The sequence below is a fragment of the Ovis aries genome, chromosome 11 (genome assembly GCF_016772045.2).
Source record: "Ovis aries strain OAR_USU_Benz2616 breed Rambouillet chromosome 11, ARS-UI_Ramb_v3.0, whole genome shotgun sequence".
Classification (NCBI taxonomy): Eukaryota; Metazoa; Chordata; class Mammalia; order Artiodactyla; family Bovidae; genus Ovis; species Ovis aries.
In genome coordinates this window covers 54,424,153-54,445,377 of record NC_056064.1, presented here as the reverse complement: position 1 = coordinate 54,445,377, position 21,225 = coordinate 54,424,153, and the positions used below count along the sequence as shown (strand labels likewise).

At 49.2% G+C, this 21,225-nt stretch overlaps 1 protein-coding gene and 1 long non-coding RNA gene across 2 annotated transcripts in view; one reads left to right on the top strand and one right to left on the bottom strand.

The window, feature by feature from the left end:
- The first annotated feature begins 2,853 nt into the window (after nucleotides 1-2,853).
- On the top strand, nucleotides 2,854-9,894 carry LOC114116826 (uncharacterized). Its single transcript, XR_003590622.3, has 2 exons — nucleotides 2,854-7,260; nucleotides 8,258-9,894. It is a non-coding gene; the product is annotated as an uncharacterized LOC114116826 (long non-coding RNA).
- A 7-nt stretch (nucleotides 9,895-9,901) lies between these two features.
- MXRA7 (matrix remodeling associated 7) overlaps nucleotides 9,902-21,225 on the bottom strand; it is a 31,352-nt gene continuing 20,028 nt past the window's right edge. Inside the window, exons 3-4 of the mRNA XM_027974141.2 lie at nucleotides 19,231-19,330; nucleotides 9,902-11,246 (exon numbers count right to left, since the gene is read on the bottom strand). Coding sequence (XP_027829942.1) covers nucleotides 11,132-11,246; nucleotides 19,231-19,330 — 215 coding nt within the window. The 3' untranslated portion in view covers nucleotides 9,902-11,131. The remainder of the gene's footprint in view (nucleotides 11,247-19,230; nucleotides 19,331-21,225) is intronic.

The following is a 21,225-nucleotide window of genomic DNA, read 5'->3' as shown; positions in this document are numbered from 1 at the left end:
GCAACTGCCAGGATGGTGGGGAGGTGGTGCTTAGAAAATAGAGAACTGAGCTGAGGTTCAGTGAAAAGGCTGCACTTAGATTCTTGTCTGGACCACAGTTCCCCTCCTCCCCAGTCTCCCTCCTCTCTGATACCTGCAGTTGTGTCCCGAGACGGCCCTGGAGCATTTTCTGCTCCGCTTCCATTTGGAGACTTGGCAGTCAAATGCGGAGAAGGTAATGGCAGCCCACTCCAGTGTTCTTGCCTGGAGAATCCCAGGGACAGGGGAGCCTGGTGGGCTGCCGTCTATGGGGTCGCACAGAATTGGACACGACTGAAGCGACTTAGCAGCAGCAGCAGCAGCAGTCAAATGGGCAGGCTCCTTAGCATCCCAAGGGGAGGCAACCTCTTCTTGTCCTTTGACTTCAGACTTCCCGTTTTTCCCTGGGAGCTGTGGTCCTTAGGACAGGGGAATAGCAGAAACCCAGCACCCAGCATATCACTTAAGACGTCTGTTCTTTCAGATAATTCATGAGCGCAAGAGAGAGGATGGCTGATAGAATAGCCATTCCCCATTGAGGAGCCCTTCTAAACCACAACGGGAAGGACTCTAACCAAGAACAATGATCTCCAGAGATGCACAGGCGGGCTGACTGAACTGGGACAAAGCGACTCCTCTGAGGCACTGTATGTGTTTATGGCTGGAGTTCTGTTTTGCTCAATTGCCTAATGTTTATACAGGTGTTCTGACCCTTCCTTGACAGACTTGGATGCCCCAGGTCTGTGTTTGTACCTCTAGTTGACTACAATAAATTAATAGTGTTAGATAAGAAAAGACAAAGAAACCTTCAGGCCATCAAACGAAAAATGAAAAATGAGTGTACTCAGGGATTATACTGGCTGAACCATACCCCAAGCCATACCAGTGGACAACGGCCGTATGTTCCTCCCTGATTTTCCTGGTCAGAAAAACTGATCCGAAAAGGCCAGTCTGAAACTGCTGTTCCCCCAGACAAGGGGATGGGGCACCGTCGGTGGGGGTGGGGGGAAGCCCAGCTCCAGTGGTCTCATTCCCCATCAACAGCAGCATCATCAGAATTCAGTTCCCATCTCAAAGCCCTGGTTCACATGGAAGGAAACCAGGAATCTTCAGAGAAATGGTCATTAGGATAAGGAATAGTTAAGGTACAGATGAACTTGGGACATCTTGTTTTGCCAGAAAGCAAGGAAGCTATCAAAGACTAATTGTGTTAGCAGATCACAGAATCTACTAAATAATTGGCCTGTGCTCTTCAAAAATGTCAAGGTTGCGAAAGATCAAGAGACTTGGAAGCCATTCCACGTTACGGGAGACTAGAGAGACAGGATAATTAAACGCAATGCTTAACCTTGAATTGGATCCTCAAGTAGAAATTTTTTTTTAAATAAAAGACGGGATGACTGGCAAATCTTGAATAAGATCATAGACTGAAGAATAGCATTGTATCGATGTTAAGGTCATGGTTATTTCAGAGCACGTCCTTGTTCCTAGGAAATATACACTATCGTGTGTGGCTGCTCCATCTCTCCGTCTTGACTCTTTGTGACCCTCTGGACTGTGGCCCCCCAGGCTCGTCTGTTCATGGGATTTTCCAGGCAAGAATACTGGAGTGGGTTGCCAATTCCTCCTCCAGGGGATCATCCTGACCCAAGGATCGAACTCATGTCTCCTGCGTCTCCTGCATTGGGAGGCAGGTTCTCTACCACCTGAGCCACCAGGGAAGCCCCCCATACACTGTTGTATTTGCAGGTAAAGGAACATTACGTGTGCAGATGGGAGGGAGGTTCAAGATGGAGGGGACATATGAATGCCTGTGGCTGATTCATGTTGATGTATGGCAGAAACCAACACAATATTGTAAAGCAAATATCTTGCAATAAAATATTTTTTAAGTTGTATATATGAGAGAGAAAATGATTAAGCAAAAGTGGTGAAGTGGGGAATCTACATGAAGGGTCTGTGGGAGTTCTTTGCCCTACTCTTGTAACTATTTTGTAAATCAAACATTATTTCAAAAATTTAAAAACTTACCAAAGGGGAAAAAGGCTCACAGGAGCCAATGTAAAAAATGTTCTCTCCTGTTCAAACTGTATTTTAGTGAAAGCAAAGAACTGATAAAAGAAAGTTATTTATAGAATTTCAGTAATAAGTGCAGGAGGGATAACAGAATTAGAAAACCACCATCTTAGCAGCCCCTAAGGCAATAAGCATCAAGGCTAAAGCCATGAGGTGGGATCCTGGAGGGATAAGACTGCCTCCACCCAAGTTCATTGGCCAGTCCTGGCTAAACATGGCACCACCTGTGAAGAGTTCTGGCCAAAACCAACGAACTTGAATATGGCAAGCGGCTGGCAGTAACCACCAGGTCACAGGAAACACAAGAGTGTTAACGAACTGGGGAAACTACACCACGAGGTCCCCACCTGCCAAATCCGGTGCAAGAGTTTATAAGACATATGAATGACATTTCTTTAGCAAATCAATGTGATTTTTTTTAATGGAGGAAAGATTATTATATAAATGATTAGAGGCACAATCATTCAATGTAATGTGTAGCCCTTGTTTGGATTCTGATCTGAAAAAAAAAAACAGCTAAGCAATCAGATTAGATGATACTGAGGAATTATTAATTTTATTAAGCAGAACAGTTGCACATGATTATGTTTTTTTTTTCAAATACTCATTAAAAATGCATGTTGATGTATTTATGGGTAAAATGACATAATGTCTGGGTTTGGCTGAAAAAGACTTGCCGGGGTGAGGGGAGGAAATGAAATAAGATTGGCAAAACATTGGTAATTGTCGAAGCTGAGTGATTAGCGCAGAGGGTTTTGTTTGGTTTTGTAATTTTTTTGAATATAGTTGATTTACAATGTTGTGTTAGTTTCTGGTGTACAGCAAAGTGATTCAGTTATATATATATACATCTTTTGTCATATTCTTTCCCATTATGGTTTATTATAAGATATTAAATATTCTATACAGTAGGACCTTTATAGTAGTTTATATGGAGGGTTTTACGACATGGTTCCCTCTATATTTGCATATGTTTGAAATTTTCCATATAAAATTACTTTAAAAAAAAAAGAACTTTAGCCATCAGGGAAGCCCAGAAATCTATTACCAAATGCTATAACTTGTTCACATAAAACCATAAATAAAGTAAAGCTCCCTCCCTATGGTGAGCTGCCTCACTGGGGAGAGCAAGCTTCTTCTCAGGGTAGCCAGCATCCTATGACTGATGGGCAAAGTGGTATTAAAAGCTGGTGTTCACACCCCATAGGCTCTGAAGGGCCATCCCATCTTGAAAACTCCCCACAGAGTCTGTTTTGGCCTCTACGGAGATTGTGTTGGACTTGGATTCTCCCTCACTCCAGTCCTGCCCCCTTCCCTTCTCACCACGGGTGTTGACTCCAGGAGGACTTCCTAATGAACCTCTTCTATGATAATCTCCAATTTAGAATTGGTTTCCCAGGGGCCCAAGCTGCCACACACCACTTTTTCCATAAGGACTATATCACATAGAACATCAAGTTCTTATCACAGAGCCAGGCACAAGCTCATAAGAAACATTAGTTGTAAATTGTTACACACCCAAGGCATGTCTTTATTTCCACCCCCTGATGGTTATAGATTAAAAAAAACCCAAAACCCAAAAGATTAAAGAGGCATCCACAATATGTGCTCATGTTGCCATTTGGGCTGAAATGCCACCAAACACAAACAAAAGCAAAAACTATATATATCAGAATCAAAAATATATATATTTCATATACCATGATTCATATACCATGCCATTCATCTATTTAGTATATACACGGAGTTGTGTAAACATCATCACAATCGATTTTGAGTGCTTTCATCTCTTCTCCCAAATACCATCTTCCTCCTGAGCCAATTCTCAGCCATAGGCAACCACTAATCTCCTTCCTGCGTCTACACATTTGTGTGTTGTTCTTTAGTTGCTAAGACATGTCTGACTCCTTTGCAATTCCACAGACTATAGCCCACCAGTCTCCTCTGTCCACTGGATTCTCCAGGCAAGAATACTGGAATGGGTTGCCATTTCCTTCTCCAGGGGATCCTTTCCACCTAGGGATTGAACTCGAGTCTTCTGCATTGAAGGCAGATTTAGATTCTTTATCTTTGAGTCAAAAAGAAAGCCCCGTAAATTTACTTACCCGGGACATTTCATATAAACCGGATGATACAATATTTGGGGTTTCTCTTTTTGCTGCACTGGATCTTTGTGCGGGGCATGGGCTTTTTCTAGTTGTGGTGCATGGCGGCGTCTCTCTAGTTGGGGCGTCTCTCTAGTTGCGGTGCTCAGGTTTAATTGTCCTGTGGCATGTGAGATTTTAGTTTCCCAATCAGGGATGGAACAGGCATCCCTTGCATGGGAAGACAGATTCTTAACCATTGGACCACAAGGGAAATCCCAAAGTGTGTGTGTGTGTGTGTGTGTGTGTGTGTGTGTGTGTGTGTGTGTGTTTTGTATCTAACTTTTCTCATTTAGCTTAAAAGTTTCAGGGTTCATCCATGCTGTAGCAAGTAACTACCTCATTCCTTTTTATCACTGAATAATATTCCATTCACTTCATGGGAAATAGACGGGGAAACAGTGGAAATAGTGTCAGACTTTATTTTTGGGGGCTCCAAAATCACTGCAGATGCTGATTGCAGCCATGAAATTAAAAGACGCTTACTCCTTGGAAGGAAAGTTATGACCAACCTAGATAGCATATTGAAAAGCAGAGATATTACTTGCCCACAAAGGTCCATCTAGTCAAGGCTATGGTTTTTCCAGTGGTCATGTATGGATATGAGAGTTGGACTGTGAAGAAAGCTGAATTGATGCTTTTGAACTGTGGTGCTGGAGAAGACTCTTGAGACTCTTGGACTACAAGGAGGTCCAAACAGTCCATCCTAAAGGAGATCAGTCCTGGGTGTTCATTGGAAGGACTGATGCTGAAACTGAAACTCCAATGCTTTGGCCACCTCATGCAGAGTTGACTCATTGGAAAAGACCCTGATGCTGGGAGGGATTGGGGGCAGGAGGAGAAGGGGACGACAGAGGATGAGATGGCTGGATGGCATCACTGATTTGATGGATGTGAGTCTGAGTGAACTCCAGGAGTTGGTGATGGACAGGGAAGCCTGGCGTGCTGTGATTCATGGGGTCGCAAAGAGTCAGACATGACTGAGCAACTGAACTGAACTGAATATTCCATTATTTTGATTTATCACATTTTGCTTGTCCATAAATCAGTTGATGAATGTTTGGGTTGTTTCCACCTTTTAGCTCTGACAAATAATGTTTCCATGAATATTCATTTATAAGTTTTTGTATGGACATGTCTTTTGTTTTTCTCCAACTTTATTGAGACATGATTGACATATAAAAGTGTGTAAGTTTAAGGCATATGATGGGTTGATTTAATACATGTATATATTGCAAAATTATTTACATGACCTCCATCATGTCACATAATTTTCCACCTCATCACATCACATAATTGCTGTTTCTTTTTCTGTGGTGAGTGTAAGGGTATGTTTCCATTTCACTCAGGTATATAGGTAGAATTGTGAAGTCACATGGCAATTCTTTGTTTAATACTTGGTGGAACTGCCACTGTTTTCCAAAGCAGCTGTATCATTTTACTTTCCCATCAAGAGTGTGGGGCAGGGGACTTCCCTGGCAGACTCTGCATTTCCACTGCAGGGGATGTGGGTTTAATCCCTGGTCAGGGAACTAAGATCCTACATGCCATGCAGTGAGGATAAAAAGTTTAAAAAGAAATAAAAAATTAAAAAAAAAAAAAGTGTGTGACAGTTCCAATTTTCCCACATCCTCACCAACACTTGTTATTGTCTTTTTAAATTAGGGTCATTCTGCTGCTACTGCTGCTAAGTCGCTTCAGTCATGTCCAACTCTGTGTGACCCCATAGACGGCAGCCCACCAGGCTCCCCAGTCCCTGGGATACTCCAGGCAAGAACACTGGAGTAGGTTGCTATTTCCTTCTCCAATGCGTGAAAGTGAAAGGGAAGTCGCTCAGTCGTGTCTGACTCTTAGCAACCTCATGGACTGCAGCCTGCCAGGCTCCTCCGTCCATAGCATTTTCCAGGAAAGAGTACTGGAGTGGGGTGCCATTGCCTTCTCCAGGGTCATTCTAGTGGTCCTGAATTGACGTCTCCTTGTGGTTTTGATTTACATTTCATTTGCATGTTGAGCATCTTTTCATGTGCTCATTGGCCATTTGTATATTTTCTTTGCAGAAAAGTCTATTAAGATTCTTTGCTCATCTTTAAAAATTGGATCATCAGTCTTTTCTGAATCCTGTTTTCTTCTGTAGGAGAATGTTATGTCCTTCACAGAGTTGTGAAGATTCGTGACAGAACACTGGCAAGGCATTCAGCAAGTGTTCTGAAAACTTAGGGAACCTATCTCGCACCTTGCCTTTCAGCTAGGCATTTTGCATTACATCACCTAGCGTAGCGTTTGTGCTTGAAGCCAGACTCAATAAATGTCTGAGAGGGTAAATGTGCCAATTCACATCACTCAATATTCAGATCTGAATCTTATGTGCTTTGACTTCCTTGCTCTCATTTCCTCCATTAAACCTTTTCTTCCTGGAACAATTTTCTTAATTTTATTCCCCTTGCCAGCTGCTTCCTCTCCTAAAACTGAACTTGGAGCATCATTGACGCTAATTACAAGAGAACCAAAGACATCATCTCACACAGTTCTGAAGTAAGTGTGATCAACCTTTGAAGAGGCTAAATAACTGACAACCTGTCAGTTTAACCTGTCCCCTATTGGAGCACTCACAAAAGGTAATTGAGGCACCTAAAGAGGTGCTGGGGCGGGGGAGGAGAAATTTATAAAGAAATTCTGATTGCAGACTGTGGATTACTTAACAGTTCAGTAACCTCTGATGACTCGGCATGCTCTGGGGCATGGGTCTCTTTTTCATTTTGTAGAGGACCCAGGCGGCCATCAGGCCCAAAGATTCGCTGTCGGTGGAACCCCGTCTAGGGCTGTGGAGCCTCCAGTGGGCCGGACTTGGGTGTCAGAATGGAAACAATTTGACCATTCATTCCAGGAGGCTGAGTCCAACTTGATCTCACACTTAACTCAGCGCTTGCTTTGATAAACCTCAGCTTAAGCGCCTCGGGCATAATGTGGAAGGGCGAGCACAGATGAAAGAAGGTGACTCATTTCACTTTGCCCCTGCTTGAAGGTAATACCAGACACCTTGGTGAGAATATATGGGTGTGTAGGGTTGCTTGATCGGAGGATTTGTTGGATTTTGCCTAAACACCGAGGGAGGTCGAGGGTGTGTTGGATTCAGAGGCGGGACCGTGGCCTGGGAGTCCAGGGCGGGCTTGGAGAGTCACTGGGGTGCAGGGACCGGCTCGAATTCATCTCCGTATCATTGGTCTAACACGGTGGTCGGCTTGCTCACTTGCGGAAGCCTGGCTTCAGGAGGGAACTGGAAAGCGGCCCCAGGCGGGACATGTCGCCATGTCGCACCGCTAAGTGTCAGGGATCTCGGTGAGGGGACGGATCTTCTGACTTGAGCTCAGTGGGCGTGGCCGCCGAGAGGCGCTGGACTACAAGGTAGCCCTGTGAGCGCGCACTCTACGGAGATCTGGTTCCCGAACCAGCTCCAGGCTGCCTCCGCCGCCGCCCAGGGGCATGGCAAGGCCTCGCGCGGGCCAGATGAGCCAGCCTGCGCTCCTTATTGGACAAAGGCTCTTGTCAATCACTGAGGAAACCTGACCGGACACTGAGGATGCGACCGGACTCATCCGACTTCCCGCCTCGGAGGGAGGCGGGGAGGGATGGGAGGGTGAGGCACCCAATGACAATCAAGGGCTCCGCCTTTCACGATAGATTAGCAGATGCTTGAGCCACTGAGGCGCCGCAAGGGATATTGGCCTTGGAAAGCGATTGGTCCAATCTGCGGGCGTGTGGTTCCTCAGACTATATAATATAGGCGATGAATGCCCGGATGAAAATTGTGCCGCAGAAACCCCTGAACATTTGAATGGACGTGCAAACTTTTTCATAAGAAAAATGCAAATTAAAATTTTACTGAGCTAACATTCTGACCTATGAGATTGGAAGAAGTCCAAAATTCAACAAAGGTTCTCTGTTAAGGACAATGCAATGGCCCTGTTAGAATCTTAATTTTCTTCCTCCAGACGCTTATGGTTGTTTCCTTTTGCTTTCAGCTTGCAGAGAAGGCTATGTGTTTGTTGCACTGACTCCCAGAAACTTCTAAGAACAAGCTCTGATTCTGCAAGCTCTGAAGGGGCTTTGATTTTCCGGATCTCTAGCAATGTTGATATCTGGTAGGACATATGGGTGTCAATTGAAAATGGGTTTAAGTGGACTCTTCTGACCACTGGTGTCCCAGTGAAGCAGACGAAGTGACAGAAATCATATAAACAGAACGAACGTGAACGTGCAGTCGCTCAGTCGTGTCTGACTCTTTGCGACCCCATGGACACCAGGCTCCTCTGTCCATGGGATTTTCTAGGCAAGAGTACTGGAGTGGGTTGCCATTTCCTTCTCCAGGGAATCTCCCCTACCCAGGGATCGAACCCAGGTCTCCCGCATTGTAGACAGACGCTCTACCGTCTGAACCACCAGGGAAGTCCTATATAAACAGAAGCCAGGGCTTATCTGGAAATGGCGTCAAAACCACCCAAGTGATGGTAGCAAGCCAGCAGTGCTTCTGCAGACCATCAGAGGCACAGATCCTGGGCAACAGAACCACTACCCAGGAGTGTCATGTATGCTGGGCACTCAGACACTGGCTTCCAAGTCACCATCAGGTGACAGAGTGATCCTGTCTATCTGTACCCTACCCCTTTCTCACAGAGCCCCAGTGAGGTCCAGTGACCTGCTCCTCTGCGTGACTATGTGCTTAGAGGATGCTGGTCCCAGCCCCAGACATCTCAGACAACCATGGTGGTCCCATCTCCTTGCTAGTGATTGGTGAAGGAATGGGCACATGACATTCTGGCCAGTTGGTGTACCTGATTCAGGGGCACCTGAATCAGTTGCCTTACTCCTAGAGACACAAGCAAGAAATGTACCTTTTCCTGCTTCTGGACGTGACATCTGAACTCCTGCAGCCATCTTGCAACCATGAGGAGCACTGGTTTGTGACAAAAGCCTACAGTGCAAGGAAGTCCAAGTTAAGAGAGTTATATCGTGGGCCCTGACTCTTCTGGACCTGCAGCCATTCTGCTTTTGGACTCCTCTCATGCCCTGGTTCTCCTCTCGTTTAAGACACCTGAGTTGCACTTTTCAGTTCTTTGCAGTTGGAACATCTTAGCTGCACTAAGTGTATAAAATTTCCTGCAATTTACTTTTTCTGCAGTCATGAGAATTTTGACTCAATTACCCACACGTCATTTGTTTGTTTGATAAAATGAGAGAAGGACTGGAAGAAGGAGGCGAGGAAAGAGACATAAAGTGGCTGCATGGCAGTGCAAGTTCTGCTGACATGCATTCAGGGCGGGCAGGAAGACAGAAGACAACCTGGTTGCGGGGCGGGGGTGGGGGGCATCCCTGGGACATGAGAGAGGAGACAAACAATACTTAAATCATAACATTTTAAAACAGCGGTGACACAAAAGATAAAAATAATATTTAAAAAAGAACAAAAGTACTGACATTTGGATACAACAACAAACACAGAGAGCAGACCCCCCTGTTGCGAACTGTCAGCAAAGAAGCTAAAGCAATTACTGTGACAGATGGGGGAAGGGGCCTGGGAAAACCTCTAACAAGCAAGAGAGGAGGAAAGAAAGTTCACTGTGTTCCCCGTAATTATTAAATTGAGGTTTGGAAAACACCACTGCTGCTTTTACTTCCGTGTGTTTAATTTTATTTCAGCAAATAAAAAATATTTTCAAGAACTTTCTTAGGTTATCCCTTTAGCGTACCCTCCTTAATTCAGTTGGCTATGGATTTTTCTGCCAGTGGGGTGGTCAGAAGCAGGATCTGGACAGCATGGAAGAACCGCTGTTACTGTCATCATTGTGCACTCACTGACTCACAGAACTTTATTGACGTGCTAAGGTGGCCCAGACACTCTTCATGAGGTCATTTTGGCATTTTATTGAATGCTAACTGGTGAGGTTTTCTTTCTCTGCATGTGCACCTGGCTTCTCCAAAGGTCTTGATTTTTATTTGTTTGTTTATGGCTGTACCTCACAGCTTGCAGGATCTTAGTTCCCTGACCAGGGATTAGACCCACAGCCTCGGCATCCACGGTTCTTAACCACTGGGCCAGCAGGGAATTCTCCTCCACAGGACTTTAATTTCTCTCAAGGTAGGGACTGTGCTGCATATTTTACTTCTGTTGACAGTGTCTAGCATTTGCGTGATGAGCACTCACAGAAATCTTAATTATATATAAAGTAAGTGTCATGGTTAAATAAGAGACACTCTTAGAGGGTCCTAACTCTGATACCGTTGCTTTGTTCCAGGATGGAAGGTGAGTCTTTGAATCAGACTTTTTCGCTTTTTTAGAGATGCTCCCCTAGGCTTGCTTCCATACAGTGACAGAAGCTTCCAGAAATTCTTCCAAGGCAGAGGAAGGTGTAGTGTTAATAGGCTGGATACTCGGGCAGCGGGCCCTGATACTCTTCCTTACAGCATCCCTGAATCTTTTCCACACCGTGTGCTGGGTTGGAGGGGGATGCAGGAGGTGGGGAACTGAGGCTTCGAGCCAGCCCTTCTGGGCCGATGCTTGCCTAGGTTCTAACTGGGATCAGATGACAGGCTCAGAGGGGAACCCATGTCACAGCTGGGGCCTCCCCAGCAAACAGAAGCCAAAGGACTCAGGGACTTTTTTTTCTCCTTTGAGGACAACTGTCCTGACTCCTGTAACATGATATCTAAACTGCAAGATCTGAGAAACTCTGTATGTGCTACATCTCTACATCTACGTATATAAGATAAAAGGAAGCCTACAAAAGTCTGAGAATAGCAAGGGTGTGGGTCCCAGGTCGGGGCAGAGTCATGGCCCAGCTGTCGCGGCCCAGCTCTCGCAACCCAGCTGTCATGGCGTCCTGCCAGGCGGAGGCGGCCTACATGTCGTAGAGCCGGAGCTGCTCCTGCACGTCACCATCGGACATCTCGCCAAAGGTCTCCTCGTTGTCCTTCATGAGCTTGAAGATGGCAGCCAGCTGTTCCTTCTGAACTCTGTCAAGAAGAAAGGATAAAGAGGAAAAAGGTGCTCCCAAGCCAGGGAGAGACAGAGGCTTGTGTATCCCGTAGAGTCAGAATAAGGAAATGAAACAAAGACAAAACCCGCTCTTAACACAGGAGCTCATTTGGTCTTAAAAAAAAAAAAAAAGCCTTCTACTAACTGGGGTTCTAAGTCTTGGGGTCTACCCTGGAGATTTGGGGACCCCAGGTTATCACTCAGGTTCTTGTCACTGCACTTCCCCATAGGCCTTCCTTTAATGTTGACTGCACATCTCCCCGGGGGGGTGGGCCACAAGGGACGAGAGGTGTTCCACTAGGTGACTGGAGAGCCTGTGAAGAGACATGTTAGAAACAGCCTTCGTTTAGCAGGAGTCCCCAGCCTCCCGGATCTGATGATCTGAGGTGGGGCTGATGTAATAATAATAGAAGTCAAGTGCACAATAAATAATGTGCTTGAATCGTCCCGAAATCACCTCCTCCCACCCCCGGTCCCAGTCCGTGGGAAAGCTGTCTTCCACGAAACCAGTTCCTGGTGCCAAAAAGGTTGGGGACCGCTAGTTTAGATGGCTGAGCCAAAAGTCCAGGAAGGTAAAACATAATTGGCTGGGAAACGGGCACGTACAGATGTGTGCGCAGGATGCTTGGCCCAAGGGCAAGGGTGGGTGTGGGGTCTCACTGCCCAGAGGAAGGGGCGCCTTTTTCCAGTTTGCACAAGGACACCTTAGAGCCAGTGGGGGCTCTGCCCCTCCTACCAGGGAACAGGCCTGGCTAGAGATCAGTTTTATGTTCACCGAGCCTGGGCTGGGGGGTTGGGGGCTGGGACTGATGTTCTGTCATCTCTGTGAAGCTGGGCCATGTCATCTGACCAGCACAGGACACCTCCCAGCAGTGCAAACATGAAAGGGTGGGGAGACGCTCAGCTGCCGCAGGTTGCTTTCTTGTTGGCTCTGCTCTGCTGTGCTGTGCTGTCAGCCTGGCTGGGCCCTGCATGCTGGCAAGGGCTCACCATGCCAGTTTCAGGCTTCTGTGATTCCTCCCTCCACCCTGTACCAGTGGATCGGCACGGGCCACTTTCAGAGGATGTCAAGTAAACGGCAAGTCTGCTCTGGTCCCTGCAGACCCACCAGGAGGCAGGGCCTCAGCACAGCCTCTGGGCACCCTGGCTTTGCAAGGCACAGCACTGCCCAGCCGGCACCTCCATCCTGCCTAGAGGGGCTCTCGATCCATGTCTGGTCTTACACTTGTCCTAACATATTCCTTCTGCAATAATCCTCTATCTCCAAACAGCAGGTCGTTTGTTTTCTGACTAGACCAGCAGCTAGAAGCTGAAATACTGAAGTCCCACATCCAAGCCTCTCTCAGTCACCCTGGAGACGTTATTTCTACAATCTGCTTTCCTATCCAGAGGAAAAGGAACCTGTGAGAAGTCCGCGGTATCCTACTGCCTGAAGAAAGGAATACTATGGGTCAACAGGCTGTGAGTTGAACTCCTTGGATGGAATCCAGATATACAAGTGGGCACCCCCCAAAGGAACACAAATCCTCCATGTGTCTCTTAATGGCCATGGCGCTTGCGCGTCCTAGGACGTCGTACTTTGCTGGAGAGTAACAGGCACCAATTGAGAGAGAGAGAGAGAGAGCTCGAATTTTAATGGGTTCAAAAAGATTATTTTTGAAAGACAAAGCAAAACGGAAATAAACACGCAGTAATCAAGACCATCTACTCAAAGTTTATTGGACCAAAGGCTGAATACAGAAATCCAAGCCATAAAGAGTACATGAGGTTTGGTGCCTGCAAGCCACATTCAGAAAGTGTCCAGACAAACTTCATAACCTGGAAAGAGTCACCTGTTTTTCCAGTCAGACCCTGGCCTGGACAAGGACATCTCTTACTACCGCTGTGTGGGGCAGGGACTACTCACAAGAGCACATCTGCTATTTGTTACATGGTTCTATGTGGTCTTCCTTGTTCTCTGTTCTGTCCTAAGCCCATGAACCTAAAGTACTAGACCCGGAAGAGAAGGTCCCTGGGAATGTAACATGCCCTGGGAACTGACATTGAACATTTCCCAGCCTTGCATTAGATAAAAAAAGAAAATTTCCTATAAACTTAGTGCTTTTAAAAATGTTTTAACCAATAAGTCTAAAAACTGCCGATTAGTTTGGTATAGTATAAATATCGTCAAATATAAAATTCCAAGAAACGGATCTGGGACCCCATCTGACGATCTGGTGAAGTTCTAACTCATCTAAGAAACCGAGTAAAAGGCAGAATTGATACGGCCATTTTAAGCGATCACTATCATTATTGCTTCTGCTAAAGCAAAGGTGGAGATGCAGCTGAGCTGGTAAGAACATGGTGAAAAGGCCTCAGCAACAAGAAGGCTGGATCCAAGCCTGCTCTAAGTGGAGGGTAAGGGCCAGAGGAAATCAACAGCTGGTTCTGGTGCTTTGCTGCCCACGCATCAACCATTGTCTCCCTCACCCACCAATCCAGCCAGCTAAAGACAGAGGGGAAGTGGGCCCTAAGGGGGAGGAGGGCAGTCGACCCCCCTGAGCACCCAGTGGGCCCAGGCAGCACCCCATCACGTGTCCATCACACCTCAATGTCTCTCTTGGTTTGGCTTTGGTGATGAAAAGCAGAAGGGCTGGCATGAAACTATACTGATTTTAAAATGATGGCATTGGTGACATTGGTGATATCTCAGGTGTAAAGGGTGTGTGGACGACAGGAACATTGAGTGACAAGGAAAATAAAAGTCCAGGAAAACCCTTCAGCTAAACAAAGCAATCCACACAGACAGGGAGGAACGCCTCTGGAAGGGATCACCCCAGGCATTGTGGACCCTCCCGGCCAAGGAAAGTCCTGGAGTGGGGGTCGACTCCTGGAAGATTTATGTAGAAAAATGCACCCCAGGAGCCCACTTGCTCCTCTCTGGGGCTTCCACTGTATTGCTCAAGTTTTAAGATGCCAAAAGGAAAAGCCTTTAGGAGGAGCCTAAGGATAACTTCATTATTCCTCGGTTCTGTAAAGAGAAATAAGGGGAAAAGATCATTGATTTCACTCATACCATCTTACTGCGGGAAAAGGAGAGGGGGAAATAGGGTGAGGAAGGGGAACGTTTGGAATTGCAGAAGCCAGCCCAGACGCTAGGATCCAGACCCCAGGGGAGTCACCTGCAGCAGGATGGCCCACTAACCAAAGCTAGCCTGAGACCCTCTGCCAGGCCTACCAGAAAGCAGGTCAGGCTCCATGTGTGGGTAGTTAGGCCAAAAGCTCCCACTTGTAGGTCAGTAGGCAGGTCAAGTCCTTCATGTATGTATTTAGTTCAGGTCCCACAAATGGACAGTTAAGCAGTCCCAAGGAGGGTCCCAAGTGTGGGGGACCGAGCTGGTTGGGGTCCCACACATGGGCAGTTAGGCAGGGAGGGTCCTCAGTTAGGCAATAGGGTAGAGAGGGGCCCAGGTATTGGTAGTTTCGCAGTAAGGTTCCACTTGTAGGTAGTTGGTCAGGGTGGACCTTCAGTTAGATAAGTGGGCAGGTCAGGGCCCACACATTGATAGTTGAGCAGGTCAAGGGCCCAGTTGTAGGTAGTTGGCAGACTGGGACCCACACGTGGGTAATTTGGCAAGTTAGATCCCTCAGTTGGGTAGCTGGGTGGGTCGGGTCCCCGTGTGGGTAGTTGATCAAGTAAGGGGTCCACGTGTAGGTAGCTGGGCAGGTTGGGTGCTACCAGTGGGTAATTGAGCAGGTAGGGGTTGCTCACACTGGTAGCTGAGCAGGTCAGGGCCCTCATTCAGGTAACTGTACAGGTTGGGTCCCACAGGTAGGAGCTGAGTGGGTCAAGCTGCACAAGTAGGTAGTTAGGCAGGGCAGGTCCCACTTGCAGAGTGTTGGCAATCAGTGTCAGACTTTAGTTGGGCAGGTAGGGTCCCTCACTTAGATATTTGGGGGGTTCAGGTGTCCATGTAGATGGCTGAGCAGGTTGAAGCCCAATTGTAGGTAGTTGGCAGGGAGGGTCCCACACTGGGTATTTGAGCAGTCTGGATCTCACATGTAAGGGGTTGAGCAGGTTGGGTCCTCAGTTAGGTAGCTGGGCAGATTGGGGCTCACTTGTACCTAGTTTAACAGGGAAGGTCCCTTAGCAGGTAGTTGGCGGGGAGGGTCCCCCAAGTGTCAATGAGCAGGGCGGCCAAATGTAGGTGGGTGGGCTGAGGCCTCACCTATATTTAGTTAGGTAGATCAGACTGCAAGGGTCAGATTCTTGGCTTTGTGGCTGTTCTAAACTGGTCCTCTCACCAGATATTATTTCCTGTCCTTGCTACGTGGGTTTTGTCCCTTCTGGGGACAGTGGCTTCTAAGGACATGTGCTCCCCAGATGAGGCAAATAGTGTGTGCGCCTTTTGTAAGGGACAAGTTGAGCACTCTACCCAAGTGAGCGCTGAGGGAGCCCTGGGGGGACCCAACTTTATCCCTCTGGCGCCCTCATGTGGACATAAGCCAGCATGTGTTTCTAGAAATTCACGCTGGTGGATGATTCACGAACATGTCAGGAGGCAGAAAACAGAAGATCCATTCACCTTTGCCAGTTATGCATTTCAAAACATCATTCATTAGAGTGGTGTCCACTCCCAAAAGGGTCAGGCCAGCCCTGGGGACATTCAGAATGGAGTGGGTACTTGGGTCCCGGGTCCTTATTATCAGAGCTAGCTGGTCTACCCCCTGGGTTCCACTTTTCCCTGGTCTGGAAAATGGGAAGAAGGGATGGTGTACAACGAAAGGAGTGCCCAATGGTCCCTTTTTTCTTTTTTTTTCTTTTTGCTGCCAAGCTAGAAGCCAGCCAAGCTCTCCAGTTTCACTAGTCTTGGGTGTGAGCAGCGGTGTCTTGCTGCGGGGAGCAGTCACAACCTGCAAGTCCCCCATCCCAGCCACATTCTGAGGCTGCATGTGGCACCTCCCAGAAGAGCTGCGGGGGGAACCCATACTATTGTGTTGGCCGGCTTAGTGAATTTAAAGTCAAGAATTTGCAGCACGGGCTTTTAATCTGCTTGCCACGTGATGGGGACCCTGAATGCCAGGAAAGGAATTAGAAACAAGCAGAGTTTGGTTGATTAGAATTTGACAGTCAAAGAAGGGCACACACTTTTCACTGGCCTCCGGCTTTAGTGGTTTGACAGTATTTTTCACCCTGATAATCCCAAGGCAGTTTTCTGAACCCAACGGGGACCAGAGCTGTCTCATGCCCATCAGCTCTCCTGGTCCCCAGGGGATCTATCTCGCTGTAGATGGAAAGACAAAGCCACACTTGCCAGCCTCTGCAACCCCAAGCATCACCATGCGAGGATCATGCGAGAAGGGTGGGCGTCATGGGGCCCCATGCAGTGCTGAGTGGGCTGACCACGTGCAGGGACCACGTGCAGGGAGAGAGCAAGCAGACCCCGCAGGCAGACGTGTGGGGCAGCCCCAGGAGCATGCTGGGACGGGTGGTAATGAAAATGAACATGAACTCCAGCCCCGTCCTGGGAGGACCGTGTTTACGGGCCATGAAGTCCGCCAGTCCCTCCTTCTCAGCTTGGGCAGGGCTGTGATAACCAAGCCTGCAGGTGAGGAGGTGAGAAACCTTCACCCCAACAGCAGCACTCGGGCAGTCTCCACCCCCCCAGAACAGCACTCATCTGGAGAGCCCCAAAGATCCAGCCGGGAAACACCCATCCCGCCCGGGGCAACACAGAGTCTGCTCTCTGGACACCATGGAGGAAAGACTTTCCTTTTTCCTGCCCGACATCCCCGCTCTGAGCCCAGGGACGGTGGCAGTCTGACTCCAGCCCGATCCTGCCATCCAGTCAGCTAACTGGCCTCTCCCTTTCTAATGGTCCCTCACATCTGCAGTGGACACAGAATAAGCTCAGGGTCTTGGCCACAGCCTCTGCCCACAGGGGCCTTCGAGGGACCCGCAGGCACGTCAAGCCCCCTCCATCCTTAATGCTGGGCTGCACACCTTTTCTGGAAAGGGCCAGGTTCCGACTCTTTTAGGCTTTATGGGCCCCGAGGTCCCTCTGCTACTATTCAGTTCAGCCCCTGCATTGCAAAAGCTGCCACAGACCACAGAAAAGCAGGTGAATGCAGCCGGGTTCCAATCACACTGGATTTACAAAAACAGGGCCGTGGTCCTCTGCCAGCCCTTGCTCTGATCACAACTACCCGCCTGACCCACAGCTTAACACAGGGTTTCTGCTGGGCACTGTTATACTTTCTTTTGATGTTGTTCAGTCGCTAAGTGGTATCCGACTCTTTGTGACCCCGTGGGCTGCAGCACATCAGGCTTCCCTGTCCTTCACTATCTCCCGGAGTTTGCTCAAACTCATGTCCATTGAGTCAGTGATGCCATATAACCATCTCATCCTCTGTCGCCCCCTTCTCCCCTTGCCCTCAGTCTTTTCCAGCATCAGGGTCTTTTGCAGTGTGTCGGCTCTTTGCATCAGGTGGCCAAAGTATTGGAGCTTTCTTAGGACAGGACTAACGCTGCAGGGGTGAACACCACCTCCTGGGGACGACAGTTTCCCCCCAGCCTCACAAGGGGGCGCTGGTCCTCCAAGCAGCTGGTTCATTAGGTCCAGGAGGACCTCCAAGAACCCCTCGGCTGTGGGAAAGGGGCCTACTGGCCCAGGAGCCTTGAGCTGGATGAGAATGAGCCGGCCAGGGTGCACAGAAATGAATTAATCGGTTATGAAGGCGGCGGAGGAGGAGAGATTTAGATCACAGTCGTGATGGGGCCAGTCACAGACAGGGTGAAGGAGGCACCGCTAATCTAAGAAGTCAATCTCCTTACCAAAAGGATTTGCAAGAATATTTGTGGCTCAGGACCTAAGGAACTTGCTACAGGGAAGTGAGGTCAGAAGTCAGCTCAATCCTGAAATATAAAGGCAGCAAACCGGGTCACACCCAGAGGCCGCAGCACGTGGGCACCAAGGAGTGGGGGGACACCTCCCCCAGGCTGGGCTCACCCTGCCACCCCTCCAACCCTGGGTGAAGAACCTTCTGGAAGGATTGGCGGCAGCTCCAGGAGGGAAATAGGGGTTCTCGTGGGCAGAGCACCTTCTGACTCCTGAGTGATGCTGGGTGGGTTGGAAATAACAGAATCTAGATCCTGGAATAACAGAGCCTCCATTCCTGACCCTAGAACCCAGCTTGTGGGGGCCAGTGGGGAGTGACTGCCCAGCCCCTCCGGGTTACCGGGCTCAGGAATCACGCCCCCATTTGTTAATAGATGTGTGCCTGAACCAAAAGGACCCCAGGCCACAGGCTGGCCTGTGTCAGACCAGCGGTTTTTCCCCTTGATGCGTCCCCGCTGTACTGCTGCTCCCTAGGAGGGAAGCCCATGGGTCTAAAGGAAGCCAATGGGTCAGCGTGGGTGTCCGGCGGGCGACGCGCGGGGGAAGAACCCAGTCCTAAAAATGAGTTGCTGCCGTGGCTGCAGCTGCCTCAGAGCTCCACGGAGCAGAACAGATAAAAAAGGACTGCTGGCCCGGTGCTGGGGTGGGGGTGGGGGAGCTGGACTGTGCTGGCGGGGTAGGGCGGGGGCGCTTGGCTGCCAGGCGGATGAGCAGGAAGAATCGTGCTCTGTCCTGAAGTGATGGATTGGTTTTGTCATGAACTCTACGGGAACAGCCGGATCTGCTTCAGGCTCTTACCAAGCATCTCGGTTTCTCCCTTTCGGTGGGGGAGGTGGGGGGCAAGAAAGGGCTCGGCCGCCCTCCCTCCTCCCTGTCACTCGCTCCTCCAGAGTTTCCCAAGGGTACTGTTAGGGGGTAATGGAGCCAGGACAGGGGGGGAAAAAAGCTCTAAAACGGAAATGGGGCCGTGGGGGCGTGGCTTGTAGGAGGCCCGCCTCCTCTCCGCGGTACAACGAAGGGGCCTCCGGGAGTGGCACCAGAACCCCAGAAACGTGAGCAGCCCGGAGGAGGGCCGCCGGCCTACCTCTGTTCCTCCTCCAGCTCCTCCTTGGTCATCATCTTCTTGTACTGGTTTCCCCGCAGCTTCCCAGGGCTGTATTTGAAGGAGAAGGCCTCCTCACCCCCTGCGGAGACGACACCCAGTAGAGCCGGTTAGCGTGCCGGGCTCTCCGGCAAATTTAGTCCCCTTTTCCTTCCTTAGTTTCCAAAGAACCACGTGGGCCAGAGACGGCGCCCGCTTCAGGCTCTGGGGTAGACGGGGCCCCACGCCCACCCCAGGCCTGCGCCTGGAAGGTTCTCCCCACACCCCTTCCACTCAGGAACTCTTTTTAGGAACTTGACCCGGGGATGAGGTAGCCAGAATGAAACCTGCACACACGCACACACACACACACACACACACCAGCCCCCCCAGGCCATTTGGTTCCATCCATTCTCCCAAGGGGCTTCCCAGGCTAGTGTTAAAGAATCTGCCTGCCAATGCAGGAGACTCTGGTTGGATCCCTGGGTAGGGATGATCCCCTGGAGGAGGGCATGGCAACCCACTCCAGTGTTCTTGCCTGGAGAATCCCATGGACAGAGGAGCCTGGCGGGCTACAGCTCATGTAGTCGCAGAGTTGCGCATGACTGAAGTGACTTAGCAAGCACACATGCATTCTCCCAAGACCAGGCTGGACCATCCTCAGAGCTGCCTGTCGGCCCCTCTCCCTCAAGGGCTCTGGCCAAACAGCTGTCCCCAGGGCTCTTCTCCCCCTCATCCTGACCCTCCCTTCCCAATGCTGCTGTGCTCATTACACGGTCAGACAGAGGTCACTTATCTCTGGGAAGCAGGCTGCCTGGGCACTGCATTCCCTGCCTCTCCTTGGGTCCCGGGTATAGAAGGCAACAGGGACCTGCAACCCTCCTGCCGAGGTCCTGGGCCTCCTGGGCTTGAGAGTGCCCGCCCTGCCATCTAGGAGCATCATGTCGGCAGGCCTCTTCTATGCCCCTCCTTCCACCGGTGACTAAAAATCTAAAAAAAAAAATGCATCCAGCCCACAATGGGACAAGGGATAATGTGGGCTTGTCCATGGCGTGTTTAAATAGGTCATTAAAACCAGTACTTAGGGGGACATCCCTGGTAGTCCAGTGGCTAAGACTCTGAGCTCCCAATGCAGGGGGGCCTGGGTTCAGTCCCTGGTCATGGAACTAGATCCCACATGCTGCGACTAAGGCCTAGTACCACCAAATAAATAACTGTATTTTATATATGTATATATATATATAAAAATGGCTTCCCAAGTGGCTGGCAAAGAATCCACCTGCAATGAGGGAGACCTGGGTTTGATCCCTGGGTTGGGAAGATCCCCTGGAGAAGGGAACAGCTACCCACTCCAGTATTCTTGCCTGGAGAATTCCATGAACTGTATTCATGGACTGTATAGTCCATGGGGTCGTAAAGAGTTGGACATGACTGAACGACTTTCACTTTCATATATATTTTAAAGTACTTATTACTGAATGGGTGTTCCCGGATTTGCCAAACCCAGAGCAGCCTTCGTAAGACCTTGTAGCTGCTTTGGAACGTACAGAAGGGCAGTTCTAGAGGCCTGAGGAGGGCACACCAGGGGGTCTGGACAGAGAAAAACAGGCATGTGTGATGTGGGGAGAAGGCTGCAGGGCAGAAAAGGAAAGAGCTGTGAGCATTCTCCTGGCCAAGTGTCCAATGGAGAGCATTCCCTTGGGAAGCAGTGCCCTTACATGGACCTTCAGCTCAGCAGGTGGAGGGCAGACAGCCTCCGGCCAGCCTGGGGGACAGAGGCTGAACAGCTTGTCTTATCTAATTTCCGTTAATGTATAAAGAATTGAGTATGGGGAACGCAGAGACCAGCAAATCACCTTCCCACACAGATGTCTTCTTTTTCAGTTCTGTTCTATGTCACTCAAAAGTCAGGGATCTCAAACACCTCCACATCCTGCCCTGCGGCCACCCAGACGGTCTCCAGCTGGCGGCTGTCCCCAGTGATCAGACAGGCTGGTG